A 21,193-nucleotide genomic window follows, 5' to 3' on the forward strand; every position below is an offset into this window, starting at 1 on the left:
CTTCACTCCAGAAAAGGGTTTCAGGGTTCACAACTTGGACTTTAATAGATGTCCCAAATGTTCACTCCCAGCAGCTGATCTCGAACATATGTTCTGGCTATGTCCCAAAATTAGAAACATGTGGTGCAAACTAGAATTTTGGTTGAATAGGGTGTTGAAAATCCCCCCCGTGACTTTCTCCCTATACCAGATCATATTATGTCTACCGAACTCAAATTAACGTCATATAAATGAAAAATTGGTATCTATGTCCATCTTAGCCACTAGATATCTGATATGTAAGAAATGAAAAATGCGATCTGTGCTCAGTATTTCTGAAATTCAGAACTGCCTGAAAAAACAATGTCTACTGGAACAAAAGGACACAGACATGGATAATGAAGCAGATATAAAGAATTTCTTTAATAAATGGGCAGTGTATATTAAAACACTCCCTGAGAACGAAATTGAATATATGATTTTCCCATTTCAAAACTCAGAGATAGTTCTATTGGGCATTTGGAGCAGGGGAAGAAAAAGGCAATCCCTAGGCCGAATTATCCTTTCTCACTTTTTTTTTTTTTTAATTTTATTTTATTTTTTTAATTTTATTTTTTTGTTTGTTTGTTTTTGGGTTGGTCTTTTAATGTGTCAGGCTAGGATGGAACCATCAATATGGCCCCTTCTGGGTCAGCATGGGACCGGGTTATTATTTAGTAAATTAGGCCTGGTCAATTGTTATATGTTCTTGTATTAGAAAATTAAAAAACACTTCAACAGAAAAAGTTAACTGAAGGTTAGTTGAACTCACATAATGAGATTATTAGGGATGTAAATTGCTTTCATATGTCAGAGGGTTTCCTCTTTTCTTATTTGCTCTTTAGTACATTTTGCATAATATTTTGTCAAAAGCGTATTGATATTTAACTTATATTTGTTTGTTCATTCTTTCTTTTTTTCTGTTTCTTATGTGAAATCATATGTTGAAGCCAAAATGTATATCTCTGTTGGAATTAAATAAAAATAGTAAAAAAAAATTTTTTAAAAAATTGCATGCTCTATCTGAATCACAAAAGAAAAAAATTGGGTTCAGTGTCCCTTTAAATATCCAGTCATTACTGGTTAATGCTACAGCACTTTGTACTAAGCCCAATTAACCAGAGGTCAGACCTCTGGTTAATTAAAAAAAAAATTCCCCCTATTTCCCCCAAAATAAAGTGTACAGTTCATTTATTAAAAATAAAAATATGAGCATTTTTTTTTAAATAACTTCACGAAGCAGTTATAAAGGGGTCAAAGTGAGGAGATGTGGGTGTTAGAAAAATAATGGCACTGAAAAGTGCCTTTACATAGCGGTCTATGAGGAATGTGTTTTAAACTGCAAATACATATGTATATGCTTATATAAATATATTTATTTTAAATTTGCTGCCCAACACTGCACGACTTACCCTCTGTGCTGTGCTAGGTACTTTCAGTGTCTATCAGTATAAGAACAAAGCTCCCATAGGAGCCTATCTAAGCGCACTCTCGTGAGCGCAAAGCTTAAATGCAATGCGAATGCGAGGTTGCGTTCACATTGCGCTTAACTTGTATTACCAGCGTACATTTGCGTGCACCAGTATTACTGAGTGGAGTGCAAATATTGCGCTCTCGAAAGCGCAGTTTTGCACTCCACTTGTAATCTAGGCCTTTGTGTTTAATGTTGACTTGCCTCAAGTAAAATAATCTACGCGCACTGAAAGTTTGATTTAATAATGAGCAAACATAAATATGAATTTGTAGAAATAGCCAGACTTACCTGGAGCCCAGTTAAGAAATCGAAATGGACTGCCACCACTCCACTGCCACCCAGTTTTAAAATTTAAACTATTAAGTCCCATCCAAAGCGGTGTGCCAATACGACTGGTTAATCCTGTCCAAAAAAGTAAGAAATTATACAAAATGTAAACAACCAGAGTAATTATAATTTAAAAACAAAAAAATGTATCATCATTTTACTTTAATCTGTTATTTTTATATAATAAGCATTGATTCTTGCATAAATATAGTAATTTACCAATTTAAAACACAAAATACATGGGACAAGTGATTGCCTTTATTAAAAGTAAGATACAACATTTATGAATACAACACAATGTAAAACAGCATCAGACAACCATAGGGCCTGATAATAAAATATTCTCCCACTTCAAAAGAAACTGTAGTGCAGGCTTCACAGGGGCTGAACCCACTGAATGCTAAAAGAAAAAGGGCGGAACCCTCCAGCACTGTGAGATCACTCGCAAGATTCTAGACAAGCAAATTTTGCCATACTTATCTAAGGGGTATTCTCTGTATTTCTGTATGTAAAGGACAGACAAGCCCAGAACAATATAATACTGCATGATATGAGAGTTACAGATTGTGTTTTTTTTTTATTATTATTACTTTACACTTCAGATTGGGTCCTTTCAGTATTATTACTTTAAAGCTTTGCACTTTTTATTTTCTATTTTATTACATTTAGATTTAGTTTTAGATCCTGCAGTGATTTTACAATTTCTGATTATGTTTTGAAAGTTTCTCTGTTTAACGAATTAGGTTCATACTTTATATATTTAATTGTATTCTCTATCTGTGTCACTTTAAGATACACATAAATTGTGAAAGCATTATCAGAATTTGTAAAAATATAATCCTAAATACATTGCTGTATACAAAATAATATATGAAGTAGAAAGTGCAAAGTTTAAATGTAATAAAACTTAATCTAAAGTTTAAAGTAATATAAAATACAAAGCACAAAGTGTAAATTCAGCAGAACTTTCATGTCATGCAATGCTATATTGCACTGCGCTTGTCTCTCCACATACAAAAAGGCAAGGAACGCCCCTTGGAGAAGTATAGCAAAATCTGTTTGTTTTTTTTAGAATTTACTAGGGATCTCGTAAATTCCTATTTTCAGCTCTTTATGCAAATGTCACACTTTTTCTATGGATATTTAAGACTTAGGGCCTGGTGATCATAGATTCTCCAGCATGGAGAGAAATGTTAGTGCATACTTTACAGGGGCAGAACTCACTGAATGCTCAAAGAAAAAGGGCTGAACTCTCCAGCACTGCATGATCTCTCTGTGGCCCTGATATTCAAAACCTCGCTGGCATGGTGATAAATCACACAAAATCTTTCGGATTTTTATTAGATCTTGTATTGTAATGTAGCAGTCTCTGTTTCACATACATAATACTACATAGTAACATAAACATTTCTCAAATAAAAAATTGTGTTTCTAAAAAAAAGGGCCACACTGTACAAATGAAACATTTTAGATCATCTCACCAGAGCAGCAAGGTTTTGAATATCAGAGCCATAATCTGAAGGAGACACAAGCCCAATGTAAATTTGCACTGCATGATATGAGATTTTTGTTACAGTATGTGCATTGTATTTTATATTATTTTAAACTTCAGATTGGGTTCTTTCAGTAGTATTACATTTAAGCTTTGTACTTTGTATTTTATATTACTTTATAATTTTAATATACTTAGATTTAGATTCACCGGTGATTTTACAAATTCTAATAATGTTTTGAAAGTTTCTGTGTTACTTTAACAAATGTATATAATATTTTATATATTTCTGTGTATCTTACATTGCACTTTGTATTTTCTCTATTGTAAAATAAAACACAGCTTCACCTCACTGATGAGGCACAATGAAGGCTGAAACGATCATCTGGGTTGCCTGGTATTTTGGGGCTGTACTGACTTTGTTACACAGGGCCAGACATCAGGAAAGTTCTTCTCTGTGAAAAGCATTATTAGACTAAACGAAATTGCTCCCAGATGGAAAATCACCATAGAACAAACTAACAAGTTATTGAGCTGGTGTTGATTCTCTTTTTGTATGTATTGAATTCCCAGGGTAAGTCTAAAGCTCTTTCACAAGTCATAAGAAATGCAGTAAGCATTTTAAACAAGCTATACAGGTATACAGGTGAAGTTTACTCAAAATTCACAATACACTTATTTAACTGACTGAAAAGTATAATATACTAAACTATAGACAATGCAAGTTAAATTGTAGTGAATCTATTTCAGTTTAATTTATAATTGATGTAAACTGAGCCTGTATTAAAAGCCCCAGGTGTTCTCCAAATACCTTCTCTCTCCCGTGTGAAATGAAGCTCTCTAAGAAACTGAAGCTATGAGTTTTACAGTTTTATTTTAAATACAAAAAATGTAACAGTGCAATTAATTTGTAAAAGATACACATAAATATACAAAGTAAGATCCTAATTTGTTACATTTCCACAAAAACTGTGAAGGCATAATCCAAATTTGTAAAGTCACAATCTTAAATACACTGCTGTATACTTCATTTAACAGCGAGTACAGAGTTTAAATGTAATGACAAATGTCATAAAGATTGGAGCAGTAGTTTTTAATGTACCTAAAAAACTTCATGTGGCTACATAAAAAAATACATTACATCATATATGAGATCTTTCGTTCAGTCTATTGTTATACTCTAGTTAAGGTTTAACTATGCTAGTTATTTATGAACATATACGCTCACTATATAACCGTTGATTATGGCACTACCCTACTTATATTTATGAAACCTTTATAGTAGGTTTACTTCCAGGATGTCACTGTACATAGCTTTAGGGCATACAACTTTCAAAGTGTTAAAGTGTAGCACAATTATATTTTGTTATTTGTATACTTTGTACTATGTGTGCTGGATACTGTTTGAGCTGGGTACTGCGTGTGCTTGGTACTGTGTATGCTGGGTGCTGTTTGTGCTAGGTGCTAGGTGCTGTGTGTGCTAGGTGCTGTGTGTGCTAGGTGCTGTGTGTGCTAGGTACTTTGTGTGCTAGGTACTTCGGGTGCTAGGTACTGCGTGTGCTAGGTATTGCATGTGCTAGGTACTGTGTGTGCTAGGTACTGCTTGTGCCAGGTGCTGCTTGTGCTAGGTACTGCTTGTGCTAGGTACGGTGTGCACTATGTACGGTGTTCGCTAAGTACAGTGTGCGCTTGGTACAGTGTGTGCTAGGTACAGTGTGTGTTGGGTACAGTGTGTGTTGGGTACAGTGTGTGCTGGGTACAGTGTGTGCTAGGTATCATGTGTGCTAGGTACAATGTGTGCTAGGTTCAATGTGTTCTAGGTACTGCGTGTGCTAGGCAAGGTGGGTGCTGGGTACGGCGTGTGCTAGGTATCATGTGTGCTAGGTACTCTGTGTGCTAGGTATAATGTGTGCTAGGCACAGCGTGTGCTGGATACAGCGTGTGCTAAGTACAGCGTGTGCTAGGTACAATGTGTGCTAGGTACAATGTGTGCTAGGTACAATGTGTGCTAGGTATAATGAGTGGTAGGTACAGTGTGTGCTAGGTACAATGAGTGCTAGGTACAATGAGTGCTAGGTACAGTGTGTGCTAGGTACAATGAGTGCTAGGTTCAGTGTGTGCTGGGTACAGTGTGTGCTGGGTATAGTGTGTGCTGGGTATAGTGTGTGCTGGGTACAGTGTTTGCTGGGTACAGTGTGTGCTGGGTACAGTGTGTGCTGGGTATCATGTGTGCTAGGTACAATGTGTGCTAGGTTCAATGTGTGCTAGGTACTGCGTGTGCTAGGCAAGGCGGGTGCTGGGTACGGCGTGTGCTAGGTACAGCGTGAGCTAGGTACAGTGGGTGCTAGGTATCATGTGTGCTAGGTACAATGTGTGCTATGTATCATGTGTGCTAGACACAGCGTGTGCTGGATACAGCGTGTGCTAAGTACAGCGTGTGCTAGGTACAATGTGTGCTAGGTACAATGTGCGCTAGGTATAATGAGTGCTAGGTACAGTGTTTGCTAGGTACAATGAGCGCTAGGTTCAGTGTGTGCTAGGTATAATGTGTGCTAAGTACAGTGTGTGCTAGGTACAGTGTGTGCTAGGTACAAGGAGTGTTAGGTACAATGAGTGTTAGGTACAGTGCGTGCTAGGTATTATGTGTGCTGGACATTGTGTGTGCTGGGTACGGCGTGTGCTAAGTACAATGAGTGTTAAGTACAGCGTGTGCTAGATATAATGTGTGCTGGGTACGGTGCGTGCTGGGTATGGCATGTGCTAGGTGTAATGAGTGCTAGGTGCAATGAGTGCTAGGTTCAGTGTGTGCTAGGCACAATGTGTGCTAGGTACTTTGTGTGCTAGGTTCTTTGGGTGCTAGGTACTGCGTGGGCTAGGTACTGTGTGTGCTAGGTACTGTGTGTGATAGGTACTAATTGTGCCAGGTGCTGCTTGTGCTAGGTACTGCTTGTGCTAGGTTCGGTGTGCGCTAGGTACGGTGTGTGCTAGGTACAGTGTGTGCTGGGTACAGTGTGTGCTGGTTACAGTGTGTGCTGGGTACAGTGTGTGCTGGGTACAGTGTGTGCTAGGTATCATGTGTGCTAGGTCCAATGTGTACTAGGTTCAATGTGTGCTAGGTACTGCGTGTGCTAGGCAAGGCGGGTGCTGGGTACGGCGTGTGCTAGGTACAGCGTGAGCTAGGTACAGTGGGTGCTAGGTATCATGTGTGCTAAGTACAATGTGTGCTAGGCATAATGTGTAGGCATAATGCTAGGCATAATGTGTGCTAGGCACAGCATGTGCTGGATACAGCGTGTGCTGGTTACAGTGTGTGCTGGGTACAGTGTGTGCTAGGTATCATGTGTGCTAGGTACAATGTGTGCTAGGTACAATGTGTGCTAGGTATAATGAGTGCTAGGTACAGTGTGTGCTAGGTACAATGAATGCTAGGTACAATGAGTGCTAGGAACAGTGTGTGCTAGGTACAATGAGTGCTGGGTACAGTGTGTGCTGGGTACAGTGTGTGTTGGGTACAGTGTGTGCTGGGTATCATGTGTGCTAGGTTCAATGTGTGCTGGATACAGCGTGTGCTAAGTACAGCATGTGTTAGGTACAATGTGTGCTAGGTATAATGAGTGCTGGGTACAGTGTGTGCTAGGTACACTGAGTGCTAGGTTCAGTGTGTGCTAGGTATAAAGTGTGCTAAGTACAGTGTGTGCTAGGTACAAGGAGTGTTAGGTACAATGAGTGTTAAGTACAGTGTGGGCTAGGTATTATGTGTGCTGGACATTGTGTGTGCTGGGTACGGCGTGTGCTTAGTACAATGAGTGTTAAGTACAGCGTGTGCTAGGTATAATGTGTGCTGGGTACAGTGCGTGCTGGGTACGGCGTGTGCTAGGATCAGTGTGTGCTAGGCACAATGAGTGCTAGGTACAGTGGGTGCTAAGTACAATGTGTACTAGGTACAATGTGCATCTCACTTGTCTCTGGAATTTTTTTTTACCTACATTTCAAGATGTTGGCAGAACCTGCTCCTCAATCTATATGGACGAACCCATTAATACATATTACAGCAACTTATCCCGACTTGCTCTTTGGAGCATTATTTATAAGCACCACCCCCCCCCCCCCCATATTCAGAGCCCACACTAGGGTTCAATCTTGGTGAATTAAATCCCTGCAATTTACTTATGATGTATCAATGTTTTGACATTATTGCAACCGGACCTGCGTGTCCAATACTTTTGTTTGTGTATGTTTGAACAGGGGTCCTGCGTGTCCCCAAGTGTTACCTTTCATTCTAAAACCGAATAAAAATTCATTTAAAAAAAAACAAAAACTAAACATTATTTCCTAATAACTTGAAAAATACTAAGACGTTACATTTTCATGGTTGGAATGCAGTACTTATATCTGAAGCAAATTGCCACATTTCAGTCAAGTTTTATTAAGCCTTTAAAAGTTCTAAGCTTAAATAAAATAAGACAAATAGACTAATTAAAATAAGAAACCTGTCAGAAACATAAATGTCACCCAAATACTTAATGTTATGAGCTCTATTTATCAAGCTGTGTGTGCAATGTTAAATACAGGCAGCAGATTGCTGCAATGTGACCCTATATATAAATATTGTGACAGAAAATCTGATTTGGTAATCAGGTTTTATCTACAGTATTTTCCCTTGCTGATTATGCCCCAGGTTGTAAATTCTGTTATGGGGCCCTGGGATGGATTATTAGATCAGGGTGGACCAATAATCCACCAGTGGAAAGAATTGATTATAGTCCAGGCAATTTTTTTTTTTTAAAAATAGCCAATTAAACACCAGAATTTGTGTTGTTTTATTAGATAGATAATCCCTTAATTACCCATTTCTTAGTTTTGCATAACCAACACAGTTATAATAATACACGTTTTACCTCTCTGATTACCTTGTATCTAAGGCTCTGCAGGATGCCCACTTCTTTTGACAGACTTGCAATTTAGCCAATCAGTGCTCACTCCTCTTTAAATTCACGTGCATGAGCTCAATGTTATCTATATGAAACACACGAACTAACGCCCTCTAGTGGTGAAAAACGCTCTGGCTTCAGTAGCAAGCAAGTCAGTACATATCTGCATTTTACTGGCAACATTAGCCAGCACATCTGTACTTCCTGGTCTTCTGCAGCTAACTTGTGCTCTCTGGCTTCAGTAACAAACAATTCTGTTCTTATCTGCATCTTACTGGCTTCATTAGACAGCACAACTGTTCTTCCTGACCTTCTACTGCTAACCTGTGCTCTCTGGCTTCAGTAACAAGCAAGTCTGTTCTTATCTTCATTTTACTGGCTTCATTAGCCAGCACATCTGTACTTCCTGACCTTCTGCTGCTAACCTGTGCTCTCTGGCTTCAGTAACAAGCAAGTCTGTTCTTATCTGCATTTTACTGGCTTCATTAGCCAGCACATCTGTACTTCCTGACATTCTGCAGCTAACCTGTGCTCTCTGGCTTCAGTAACAAGCAAGTCTGTTCTTATCTGCATCTTACTGGCTTCATTAGCCAGCACATCTGTACTTCCTAACCTTCTGCTGCTAACTAGTGATGTCGCAAACCTAAAATTTTCGGTTCGCGAACGGCGGACTCGAACTTCCGGTATTGTTCGCGAACCGCCATTGAATTCAATAGGCAGGCGAACTTTAAAACCTACAAGGACTCTTTCTGGCCACAATAGTGATGGAAAAGTTGTTTCAAGGGTACTAACACCTGGACTGTCGCATGCTGGAGGGGGATCCCTGGCAAAACTCCCATGGAAAATTACATAGTTTATGCAGAGTCTGCTTTTAAGCCATAATGGGCCTAAATCATCTAACATTCCCAAAGTGGCTGTCTCAAAACATCCCGGACAGAAGATAGATTGATAGATAGGATAGATAGATATACATAGATTGATAGTTAGATAGAATCGATAGAAGAGAAATAGATAGATTTGTTAGATATATAATTACCCTAATAAAGTCTAATAATTAAACATGCGTTCTTGGACCCAACTAGCTTGTGTTAATTAGTAATTTTCTTAGCACTTTAATCCCTGTCCCCCCCCCCCTATCGGGGGTGTTCTATATGGCCTGCCTGATTACCCTGAAAAAATATAATAATAAGACATGCGGTCTGGTACCTATTTTAACTAGGTTGTGTTTTAAGTACTACCATTCTTAGCACTTTAATCTCTGTAACTCCCCCTATTTGGTTAGGTCTATACGGCCTGGATGATTACCCATACAAAATATAATAATAAGACATCTGCTCTTGGTCTGCGACCCATGGTAACTATGTTGTGTTAATTAGTAATGTCCTTCGCATTTTAATAGCTGTTACTCATACTCACCCTATCGGTGGAGGTCTATATGGCCTGCATGATTACCCTTACAAAATATAATAACCAAACATATGCTCTGGGACCCATGGTAAGTAGGTTGTGTTAAGTAGTACTGTTCTTTGCAGTTTAATACCTGTTACAACACCAAATGGTGGCAGGTCTATCTGGCCTTCATGATTAGCTGCACCCAAACCCAAAAAAAAGCCGAGTGGTCTTAGACCAACACCCATGGCTAACTCGGTTGTTTCAATTAGTACTATTCTTAGCACTTTCATCCATGTTACGGGTGGTCTACATGGCCATCATGATTAGCCAAACAAAATACTACAATCCAACCTTTGCTCAGTCTTCATAGGCCCTTCATTGTCTGTATTTTGATAGTACAGTTCTTATTATTTTTATAGCTGATACAACACCGAATGATGGCAGCTCTATATGGCCTGCATGATTAGCCGCACCCAATACAAAAATAAATCCAAGCGGTTGTTTCAAGTAGTACTATTCTTAGTACTTTCATCTCATCATCCCTGTTACTTTCAGGACTCTCGGTGGTGGTCTACATGGCCATCATGATTAGCCTAACCAAATACTACAATCCAACCTTGGCTCAGTCTTCCTAAGGCCCTTCATTGGCTGTATTTTGGTAGTACTGTTCTTATTAGTTTAATAGCTGATACGACACCGAATGGTGGCAGCTCTATATGGCCTGCATGAATAGCCGCACCCAAAGCCAAAAAAAAGCCAAGCGGTTTTGCACTAACACCCATGGCTAACTCTGTTGTTTCAAGTTCTACTATTCTTAGCTCTTTCATCTCATCCCTGTTACTTCCAGGACTCTCGGTGGTGGTCTACATGGCCATCATGATTAGCCTAACCAAATACTACAATCCAACCTTGGCTCAGTCTTCCTAAGGCCCTTCATTGGCTGTATTTTGGTAGTACTGTTCTTATTAGTTTAATAGCTGATACGACACCGAATGGTGGCAGCTCTATATGGCATGCATGAATAGCCGCACCCAAAGCCAAAAAAAAGCCAAGCGGTTTTGCACTAACACCCATGGCTAACTCTGTTGTTTCAAGTTCTACTATTCTTAGCTCTTTCATCTCATCCCTGTTACTTCCAGGACTCTCGGTGGTGGTCTACATGGCCATCATGATTAGCCTAACCAAATACTACAATCCAACCTTGGCACAGTCTTCCTAAGGCCCTTCATTGGCTGTATTTTGGTAGTACTGTTCTTATTAGTTTAATAGCTGATACGACACCGAATGATCGCAGCTCTATATGGCCTGCATGAATAGCCTCACCCAAAGCCAAAAAAAAGCCAAGCGGTTTTGCACTAACACCCATGGCTAACTCTGTTGTTTCAAGTTCTACTATTCTTAGCTCTTTCATCTCATCCCTGTTACTTCCAGGACTCTCGGTGGTGGTCTACATGGCCATCATGATTAGCCTAACCAAGTACTACAATCCAACCTTGGCTCAGTCTTCCTAAGGCCCTTCATTGGCTGTATTTTGGTAGTACTGTTCTTATTAGTTTAATAGCTGATACGACACTGAATGGTGGCAGCTCTATATGGCCTGCATGAATAGCTGCACCCAAAGCCAAAAAAAATCCAAGCGGTTTTGCACTAACACCCATGGCTAACTCTGTTGTTTCAAGTTCTACTATTCTTAGCTCTTTCATCTCATCCCTGTTACTTCCAGGACTCTCAGTGGTGGTGGTCTACATGGCCATCATGATTACCCTCACCAAAATATAACAACAATACGTGCGTGCAGGGAACCATGGTAAGCTTACTTCCTTTCGCAAAATCGAGTATAACAGTTGCAGGCAGAGTTTCTGACACCGCATTATGGCTGCACCTCTCCCTAAAAGAGGCATGCGTTACAGAGTCTGTGGGCATGTATGCAAAGAGCTGGCCTGCCTAAAAAGAGGAGCAAGGCTGTACAGGTTGTTCTTCTTCAGCCGTTTTATACGCTGTCCCACGGCCACGACCCTCAACAACCACAACAGAATGAAACACCACATATGCCATCCTTTTGAACAACCGAGTACAGGTATGGCATTGATTTTAGTTACACAGCGATATTTATTATGAACCGTGAAATAGAAAACAAAAACATGATTGGACACCCAGTACAGTACAGGTCATTCTCCTTCGGCATTTTTAGAATAGTGTTCCGGACCCCCAACAAAAACAACAGCAGGAAAGAGGACATATGTCATCCTTTTGAACAATAGATGACAGGTAAGGCATAGATTTTACAAAGCCAAAACAGTGATGATTGACAATTTTTGCAATACTGTTAAAAAAAATATGATTGCTGGCAACAATTGGCTAAGTGGGCCTGGCTCACAGTAGGCTGCAAGGCAGCAGGAAAGTGTTATTCAATGGCACCAGCAAAGTGAGGATTCTCAACAACTATTACCAACAATTTTAATTTTTAATTATTAAGAATACTGTCACAACAACTATGATTGGTGTAAATATTTTTCAAGTAGGCCTGGCACACAGGCTTGGAAGGCAGTAGAAAAGTGCAATTCTAGGGCACAAGCAAACTGAGGATTAAGATCAACAATAAAAAATTTTTTTATTTAAATTACTAACTATACTGTCTGTGACAACAATTATGATTGGTGTAAATAGTTGGCTAGACGGCCTGGCACAAAAGGCTGGCAGTGGCAGGCAGGAGGTAAATGCAATTCAATGGCACTAGGAGACTGAATATTTGCAGTCCAAAAAATTATGATATTTTTTTTTTTAAATTACTGTTACAAGAATTGTGATTGGTGCCACTAATTGGCTAGTTGGGCCTGGCACACAGGCTGGCAGATATGAGTCATGGATGGTAGGTAGGGCAGCAATTTAACACAGTATGCTGTGTAAGTGACAAAAACACAGGCCTGATAGAAAATTAAGTTAGATTACACTAGCAAAATATTTTAAAATTTTAGATTTTAATATTAAAATTATGTTAAGAAGTGCAATGCACATATGACTCTATGAGTGGTCGCACTGGCTGGCTGCTACGTATGGCAGCAATTATAACAACAGTATGCTGTGTAAGTCAGATAGACAGTTAGACACAGGCCTGATAGAAAATACAATTAGATTACACTAGCATAATGATTTAAAGACTTTTTTGGAAATTTTAAGAAAAAGGTTAAGCACATACATATGAGTCGTGGCTGATAGCCTTGGAAGGGCAGCTATTAAAAACAGTAGGCTCTGTAATTCGGATACACACACGCCTGATAGAAAATACTATTAGATTACACTAGAAAAATGATTGAAATTATTTTTTTTGGGGGGAAAATAAAAAAGGTTAAACACATATGAGTCGTGGCTCATAGACTAGGGAGGGCAGCAAGTAAACACAGTAGGCTCTGTATGTCAGCAAAACACACAGGCCGGATAGAAAATTATATTAGATTACACTAGCAAACAAATTTAAACTTTTTTTTTTTTATATTAAAATTAAGGTGAAGAAGAATAGATATGAGTGCTGGGTGGCTGCCTGGCACAGACTAATTAACCAAAAGACTGAAAAAAATGAGGTATATTAATGCTGAGTGAGCCTGACAGACACAGGCCTGATAGTAAATGTAATTAGATTACACTAGCAAAATATTTTTTTTTTTTTTTTTTTTTTTATAAATTTAAAATAATGTTATAAACGAATATTAACACTGGTGGCTGCTGGCTGGCACAGAGCAATGAACCAGAGTATATGCTGTGTGACACTGGCCTGATAGAAAATGAAAAAAAATTACACTAGAAAAATAATAAAAATTTTTGGTTAGTTACATTTAAACTAATGTTGTTAGGGAGATATAAGTGGTGGCAGTAGTCACAGCATATGCTGTGAGCCTTAAACACACAGCTGAAAGCCAGGTAAATGCTAATAAAAAAAAACGAAAAAAAAGAAACGGCACGAAATATAGCCCTAAAAAGGGCTTTTTGGGGTGCTGTGCTTGCAGCAGAGATGAGTGGAGTCCTTCTGGACTGTAAATACACTAGCCTAGCTATGTTTTTCCTATTAATGTCAGGAGCAAAAACACAACACGTCCTCTCATTAAGAAAGCAAGGTCGTTATGAGTCTAAAATGGCAGATTCCAAGTAGCTGGGAGGGTCTGTGAGGGAGTGTCGCCATGTGTTCGCCCACAAACGCGAACGCGAACAAGCTATGTTTGCTGTGAACCGTTCGCGGGCGAACAGTTCGGGACATCACTACTGCTAACCTGTGCTCTCTGGCTTCAGTAACAAGCAAGTCTGTTCTTATCTTCATTTTACTGGCTTCATTAGCCAGCACATCTGTACTTCCTGACCATCTGCTGCTAACCTGTGCTCTCTGGCTTCAGTAACAAGCAAGTCTGTTCTTGTCTGCATTTTACTGGCTTCATTAGCCAGCACATCTGCACTTCCTGACATTCTGCAGCTAACCTGTGCTCTCTGGCTTCAGTAACAAGCAAGTCTGTTCTTATCTGCATCTTACTGGCTTCATTAGCCAGCACATCTGTACTTCCTAACCTTCTGCTGCTAACCTGTGCTCTTTGGCTTCAGTAACAAGCAAGTCTGTTCTTATCTGCATTTTACTGACTTCATTAACCAGCACATCTGTACTTCCTGACCATCTGCTGCTAACCTGTGCTCTCTGGCTTCAGTAACAAACAATTCTGTTCTTATCTGCATCTTACTGGCTTCATTAGCCAGCACAACTGTTCTTCCTGACCTTCTACTGCTAACCCGTGCTCTCTGGCTTCAGTAACAAGCAAGTCTGTTCTTATCTTCATTTTACTGGCTTCATTAGCCAGCACATCTGTACTTCCTGACCATCTGCTGCTAACCTGTGCTCTCTGGCTTCAGTAACAAGCAAGTCTGTTCTTATCTGCATTTTACTGGCTTCATTAGCCAGCACATCTGCACTTCCTGACATTCTGCAGCTAACCTGTGCTCTCTGGCTTCAGTAACAAGCAAGTCTGTTCTTATCTGCATCTTACTGGCTTCATTAGCCAGCACATCTGTACTTCCTAACCTTCTGCTGCTAACCTGTGCTCTTTGGCTTCAGTAACAAGCAGGTCTGTTCTTATCTGCATTTTACTGACTTCATTAACCAGCACATCTGTACTTCCTGACCTTCTGCTGCTAACCTGTGCTCTCTGGCTTCAGTAACAAGCAAGTCTGTTCTTATCTTCATTTTACTGGCTTCATTAGCCAGCACATCTGTACTTCCTGACCATCTGCTGCTAACCTGTGCTCTCTGGCTTCAGTAACAAGCAAGTCTGTTCTTATCTGCATTTTACTGGCTTCATTAGCCAGCACATCTGCACTTCCTGACATTCTGCAGCTAACCTGTGCTCTCTTGCTTCAGTAACAAGCAAGTCTGTTCTTATCTGCATCTTACTGGCTTCATTAGCCAGCACATCTGTACTTCCTAACCTTCTGCTGCTAACCTGTGCTCTTTGGCTTCAGTAACAAGCAGGTCTGTTCTTATCTGCATTTTACTGACTTCATTAACCAGCACATCTGTACTTCCTGACCTTCTGCTGCTAACCTGTGCTCTCTGGCTTCAGTAACAAGCAAGTCTGTCCTTATCTGCATTTTACTGGCTTCATTAGCCAGCACATCTGTACTTCCTGACATTCTGCAGCTAAACTGTGCTCTCTGGCTTCAGTAATAAGCAAGTCTGTTCTTATCTGCATTTTACTGGCTTCATTAGCCAGCACATCTGTACTTCCTGACCTTCTGCTGCTAACCTGTACCCTCTGGCTTAAGTAACAAGCAAGTCTGTTCTTATCTGCATCTTACTGGCTTCATTAACTAGCACATCTGTACTTACTGACCTTCTGCAGCTAACCTGTGCCCTCTGGCTTCAGTAACAAGCAAGAATATTCTTATCTGCATTTTACTAGCTTCATTAACTAGCACGACTGTACTTCCTGACCTTCTGCTGCTAACCTGTGCTCTCTGGCTTCAGTAACAAGCAAGTTTGTTCTTGTCTGCATTTTACTGGCTTCATTAGCCAGCACATCTGTACTTCCTTACCTTCTGCTGCTAACCTGTGCCCTCTGGCTTCAGTAACAAGCAAGTCTGTTCTTGTCTGCATTTTACTGGCTTCATTAACCAGCACATCTGTACTTCCTAACCTTCTGCTGCTAACCTGTGCCCTCTGGCTTCAGTAACAAGCAAGTCTGTTCTTATCTGCATTTTACTGGCTTCATTAGCCAGCACATCTGTACTTCCTGACCTTTTGCTGCTAATCTGTGCTCTCTGGCTTCAGTAACAAGCAAGTATGTTCTTATCTGCATCTTACTAACTTCATTAACCAGCACATCTGTACTTCCTGACATTCTGCAGCAAACCTGTGCTCTCTGGCTTCAGTAACAAGCAAGTCTGTTCTTATCTGCATTGTAATGGCTTCATTAGCCAGCACATCTGTACTTCCTGAGTCCTGACCTTCTGCTGCTAACCTGTGCTCTCTGGCTTCAGTAACAAGCAAGTCTGTTCTTATCTGCATCTTACTGACTTCATTAACCAGCACATCTGTACTTCCTGACATTCTGCAGCTAACCTCTGCTCTCTGGCTTCAGTAACAAGCAAGTCTGTTCTTATCTGCATTTTACTGGCTTCATTAGCCAGCACATCTGTACTTACTGACCTTATGCAGCTAACCTGTGCTCTCTGGCTTCAGTAACTAGCAATTCTGTTCTTATCTGCATTTTACTGGCTTCATTAGCCAGCACATCTGTACTTCCTGACCTTCTGCTGCTAACCTGTACCCTCTGGCTTAAGTAACAAGCAAGTCTGTTCTTATCTGCATCTTACTGGCTTCATTAACTAGCACATCTGTACTTACTGACCTTCTGCAGCTAACCTGTGCTCTCTGGCTTCAGTAACAAGCAAGTCTGTTCTTATCTGCATTTTACTGACTTCATTAACTATCACGACTGTACTTACTGACCTTCTGCAGCTAACCTGTGCTCTATGGCTTCAGTAACAAGCAAGTCTGTTCTTGTCTACATTTTAATGACTTCATTAGCCAGCACATCTGTACTTCCTGACCTTCTGCTGCTAACCTGTGCTCTCTGGCTTCAGTAACAAGCAAGTCTGTTCTTATCTGCATTTTACTGGCTTCATTATCCAGCACAACTGTACTTCCTGACATTCTGCAGCTTACCTGTGCTCTCTGGCTTCAGTAACTAGCAATTCTGTTCTTATCTGCATTTTACTGGCTCCATTAGCCAGCACAACTGTTCTTCCTGACCTTCTACTGCTAACCTGTGCTCTCTGGCTTCAGTAACAAGCAAGTCTGTTCTTATCTGCATCTTACTGGCTTCATTAACCAGCACATCTGTACTTCCTGACCTTCTGCTGCTAACCTGTGCTCTCTGGCTTCAGTAACAAGCAAGTTTGTTCTTATCTGCATTTTACTGGCTTCAGTAGCCAGCACATCTGGACTTCCTGTCATTCTGCTGCTAACTAACCTGTGCTCTCTGGCTTCAGTAACAAGCAAGTCAGTTCTTATCTGCATTTTACTGGCTTCATTAACCAGCATGACTGTACTTACTGACCTTCTGCTGCTAACCTGTGCTCTCTGGCTTCAGTAACAAGCAAGTATATTCTTGTCTGCATTTTACTGGCTTCAGTAGCCAGCACATCTGTAATTCCTGACCTTCTGCAGCTAACATGTGCTCTCTGGTAATTCCTGACCTTCTGCAGCTAACATGTGCTCTCTGGTTTCAGTATCAAGCAAGTCTGTTCTTATCTGCATCTTACTGGCTTCATTAACCAGCACATCTATATTTCCTGTCCTTCTGCTGCTACTGTGCTCTCTGGCTTCAATAACAAGCAAGTCTGTTCTTATCTGCATCTTACTGGCTTCATTAACCAGCACATCTGTACTTCCTGACCTTCTGCAGCTAACTTGTGCTCTCTGGCTTCAGTAACAAGCAAGTCTGTTTTTGTCTGCATTTTACTGGCTTCATTAGCCAGCACATCTGCACTTCCTGACATTCTGCAGCTAACCTGTGCTCTCTGGCTTCAGTAACAAGCAAGTTTGTTCTTATCTGCATTTTACTGACTTCATTAGCCAGCACATCTGTCCTTCCTGGCCTTCTGCTGCTAACCTGTGCTCTCTGGCTTCAGTAACAAGCAAGTCTGTTCTTATCTGCATCTTACTGGCTTCATTAACCAGCACATCTGTACTTCCTGACCTTCTGCTGCTAACCTGTGCTCTCAGGCTTCAGTAACAAGCAAGTTTGTTCTTATCTGCATTTTACTGGCTTCAGTAGCCAGCACATCTGGACTTCCTGTCATTCTGCTGCTAACTATCCTGTGCTCTCTGGCTTCAGTAACAAGCAAGTCAGTTCTTATCTGCATTTTACTGGCTTCATTAACCAGCATGACTGTACTTACTGACCTTCTGCTGCTAACCTGTGCTCTCTGGCTTCAGTAACAAGCAAGTATGTTCTTGTCTGTATTTTACTGGCTTCAGTAGCCAGCACATCTGTACTTCCTGACCTTCTGCAGCTAACATGTGCTCTCTGGTTTCAGTAACAAGCAAGTCTGTTCTTATCTGCATCTTACTGGCTTCATTAACCAGCACATCTATATTTCCTGTCCTTATGCTGCTACTGTGCTCTCTGGCTTCAATAACAAGCAAGTCTGTTCTTATCTGCATCTTACTGGCTTCATTAACCAGCACATCTGTACTTCCTGACCTTCTGCAGCTAACCTGTGCTCTCTGGCTTCAGTAACAAGCAAGTCTGTTCTTATCTGCATTTTACTGGCTTCAGTAGCCAGCACATCTGTACTTCCTGTCCTTCTGCTGCTAACCTGTGCTCTCTGGCTTCAATAACAAGCAAGCAATCAAAGCTTTTCTATTGTGTCTTGTACAGCAAACCTTTGCTATCCAGTCCTCTATAGTAGGCCATTGTTTTCCAGATATTAGAAAGAACAAGCAAGCTTGAGTGCTGACTTGTTCTCTACAGCTTGCGTGTGCTACTGCTATTTTATATGTAATAGTACGCAAGTTTGGTCTTCCTCGCCTGTTATAATAAGCTTCTAACATCTGGCTGTATTCAGCAGACTTGTTTTTTTTTTTTTTAAATTACACTTAAACTCTTCACAGTATGCTTCTGACTCTAGTACCTACGCAGATGTTCCCGTACTGCTGAGCGGCACTGGAGAAAATCTCAGAGTTCATCTGATTTTCTTCATTACAAATTCATCTTGAACTCTTACTATTCTGCCCTTAATCTCCATAAGCAATGCTACTTCTCTACTCTTATCTCTAATCTTTCTTCAAACCCAAAACGTCTGTTCTCCACTTTTAATACTCTCCTCCACCTTTCCCCCTTTCCCACCTCCTAATACAACTCTGTCAGCTCAAGACTTTGCCAGCCACTTCAATAACAAAATCAACTCCATCAGAAATTAAATCAGCTCTCAACATAATTCCATTCTCTCCCCCCCCCCCCTCAAATGCTCTTACTCAACCACAACCCACATAACCTTAAACTTAGCTCATTCTCCCCTGGTACTGAGGAAGTAGTTTTGGCACTTATACTGCACTCTCACCTGACTAACTGTCCCCTTGACCCTATCCCTTCAGAGCTACTCCCCTCCCTCTCTGCTACCCTTACCCCTATACTAACACACATTTTTAACCTCTCCCTCAGCACCAGTATATTACCCTCATCGCTGAAACATGCACTGGTCACATCTATCCTCAAAAAACCTTCCCTTGATCCAACCTCCCCATCCAACTACCGCCCTATTTCCCTCTTCCCTCTCGCCTTAAAGCTTCTCAAAAAGCTAGTATATGCACATCTATCCCATTTCCTTACGTTAAACTCCCTTCTTGACCCACTGCAATCTGGATTTCATCCTCATCACTCCACAGAGACAGCTATTGTTAAGGTTACCAACGACCTACTTAAAGCAAAATCAAAAGGCCACTTCTCTCTGCTTATCCTCCTTGATCTGTCCGCAGCCTTTGACACTGTTGATCACCCTCTTTTGCTCCAAACCCTCCAATCCTTTGGCATCTGTGACACAGCCTTTTCATGGCTCTTTCCCTACCTGTCAAACCGTACCTTTAGTGTAGCCTTCTCTGGGGCCTCCTCTGCCCTGTCACCACTTTCTGTCGAGTACCGCAAGGCTCTGTCCTCGGTCCCCTTCTCTTCTCAATCTACAAGTCATCACTAGGTTCCCTAATAAAGTCCCACGGTTTCCAATATCATTTGTATGCCGATGACACCCAAATCTACTTCTCTGCACCAGACCTATCTCCTTCCTTGCTAACCTGTGTCACTAAATGTCTTTCTCACATCTCTTTCTGGATGTCCTCTCACTACCTCAAGCTAAATCTCTCCAAAACTGAGCTCCTCATTTTCCCCCCTTCTTCTAAAATCTCCCCAATCTCTCTATAACTGTCGACAACTCCATCATTACCCTTACCCCGCATGCCCGATGTCTCGGGGTCACATTTGACTCAGATATTTCTTTTACTCCTCACATTCAGTCCTTGGCTAAAGCCTGCCGCTTCCACCTTAAAAACATATCTAAAATTAGACACTTACTTACACAAGACACAACTAAGATTTTAATACACTCTCTCATTCTATCCCGCCTCGATTACTGCAACTCTGTCCTCCCCACTTGCCGCCTAGCTCCTTTATAATCCATAATGAATGCAATAAACAAGAGGCCTGTATATAGCACAAGATGGCTACCCTAAGGTAGAAGGTTAGTTCCAAAATACCTCCAAAACAGATTAAACAGAAAAAAGGGATAGGGAGCACTAGTGAAAGCTGCTATACATAAGAGGGTTAATAAATCAGTAAATGTATGAAACAAAACAGAAAATGGATACGTTTTTAAAAAGTACACGTTAATAACATTTAATCTAATAAACACAAGAACAACAAATGCATGTAAATGTAAGAAATATAACTAATGACCACCGGTGGTTAAAAGAAATAAAAAATAAAAAAATCAATAAGAAATCAGATAAAAAGTCTGATAAAAAAAAAGGAACAATGGCAATAATGGAAGAGTGTATGTCTCTCGATTAAAAAGCACAATATTGGTGAGTCTGCGGCAGGATGAAATAACAGTCAATAGACACTTGGCAACGCTGTGTGTAAATTAGTATGTCTCTTGAATGTTAGTGAGTCTGAGACCGAATGAATGCACAGTCATTAAGCAATTGGTAACGCAGTGTAGATTGAGAAGTGACTCACCCAGAATTCGAAGCCTGCTTGAAAAGGTGGTTCTCCGTGTACTGATATGAGATGAATTGGATTGAATTCCATGTCTAGAACCCCTTTTCAGATATATAATTACCTTTACGGTGAGCAGAGAAAGGGCCCAAGGTGTATCCTGGTGGATATCCGTTCATCGGCGTGTATGGGGTCACGTGACAATTCTCCAAACAATCAGAGTCACGGATTACTGGGTGGTCTGCGTATCAATGATGTTTGCAAATCCAGGGTGCAAAAAATGAACCAAGCGTGTACTGAATGTTGTAACTAT

General features: G+C 40.6%; 1 protein-coding gene across 2 annotated transcripts in view; it reads right to left on the reverse strand.

Annotated features, from left to right (window-relative positions):
• MRC1 (mannose receptor C-type 1) overlaps positions 1–21,193 on the reverse strand; it is a 294,794-nt gene that overhangs the window by 210,563 nt on the left and 63,038 nt on the right. For both annotated transcript variants that reach the window (XM_053713973.1, XM_053713974.1), the window contains exon 5: positions 1,781–1,894. In XM_053713973.1, the coding sequence (XP_053569948.1) occupies positions 1,781–1,894 (114 nt within the window). The remainder of the gene's footprint in view (positions 1–1,780; positions 1,895–21,193) is intronic.

The sequence above is a fragment of the Bombina bombina genome, chromosome 5 (genome assembly GCF_027579735.1).
Source record: "Bombina bombina isolate aBomBom1 chromosome 5, aBomBom1.pri, whole genome shotgun sequence".
Taxonomy (NCBI): Eukaryota; Metazoa; Chordata; class Amphibia; order Anura; family Bombinatoridae; genus Bombina; species Bombina bombina.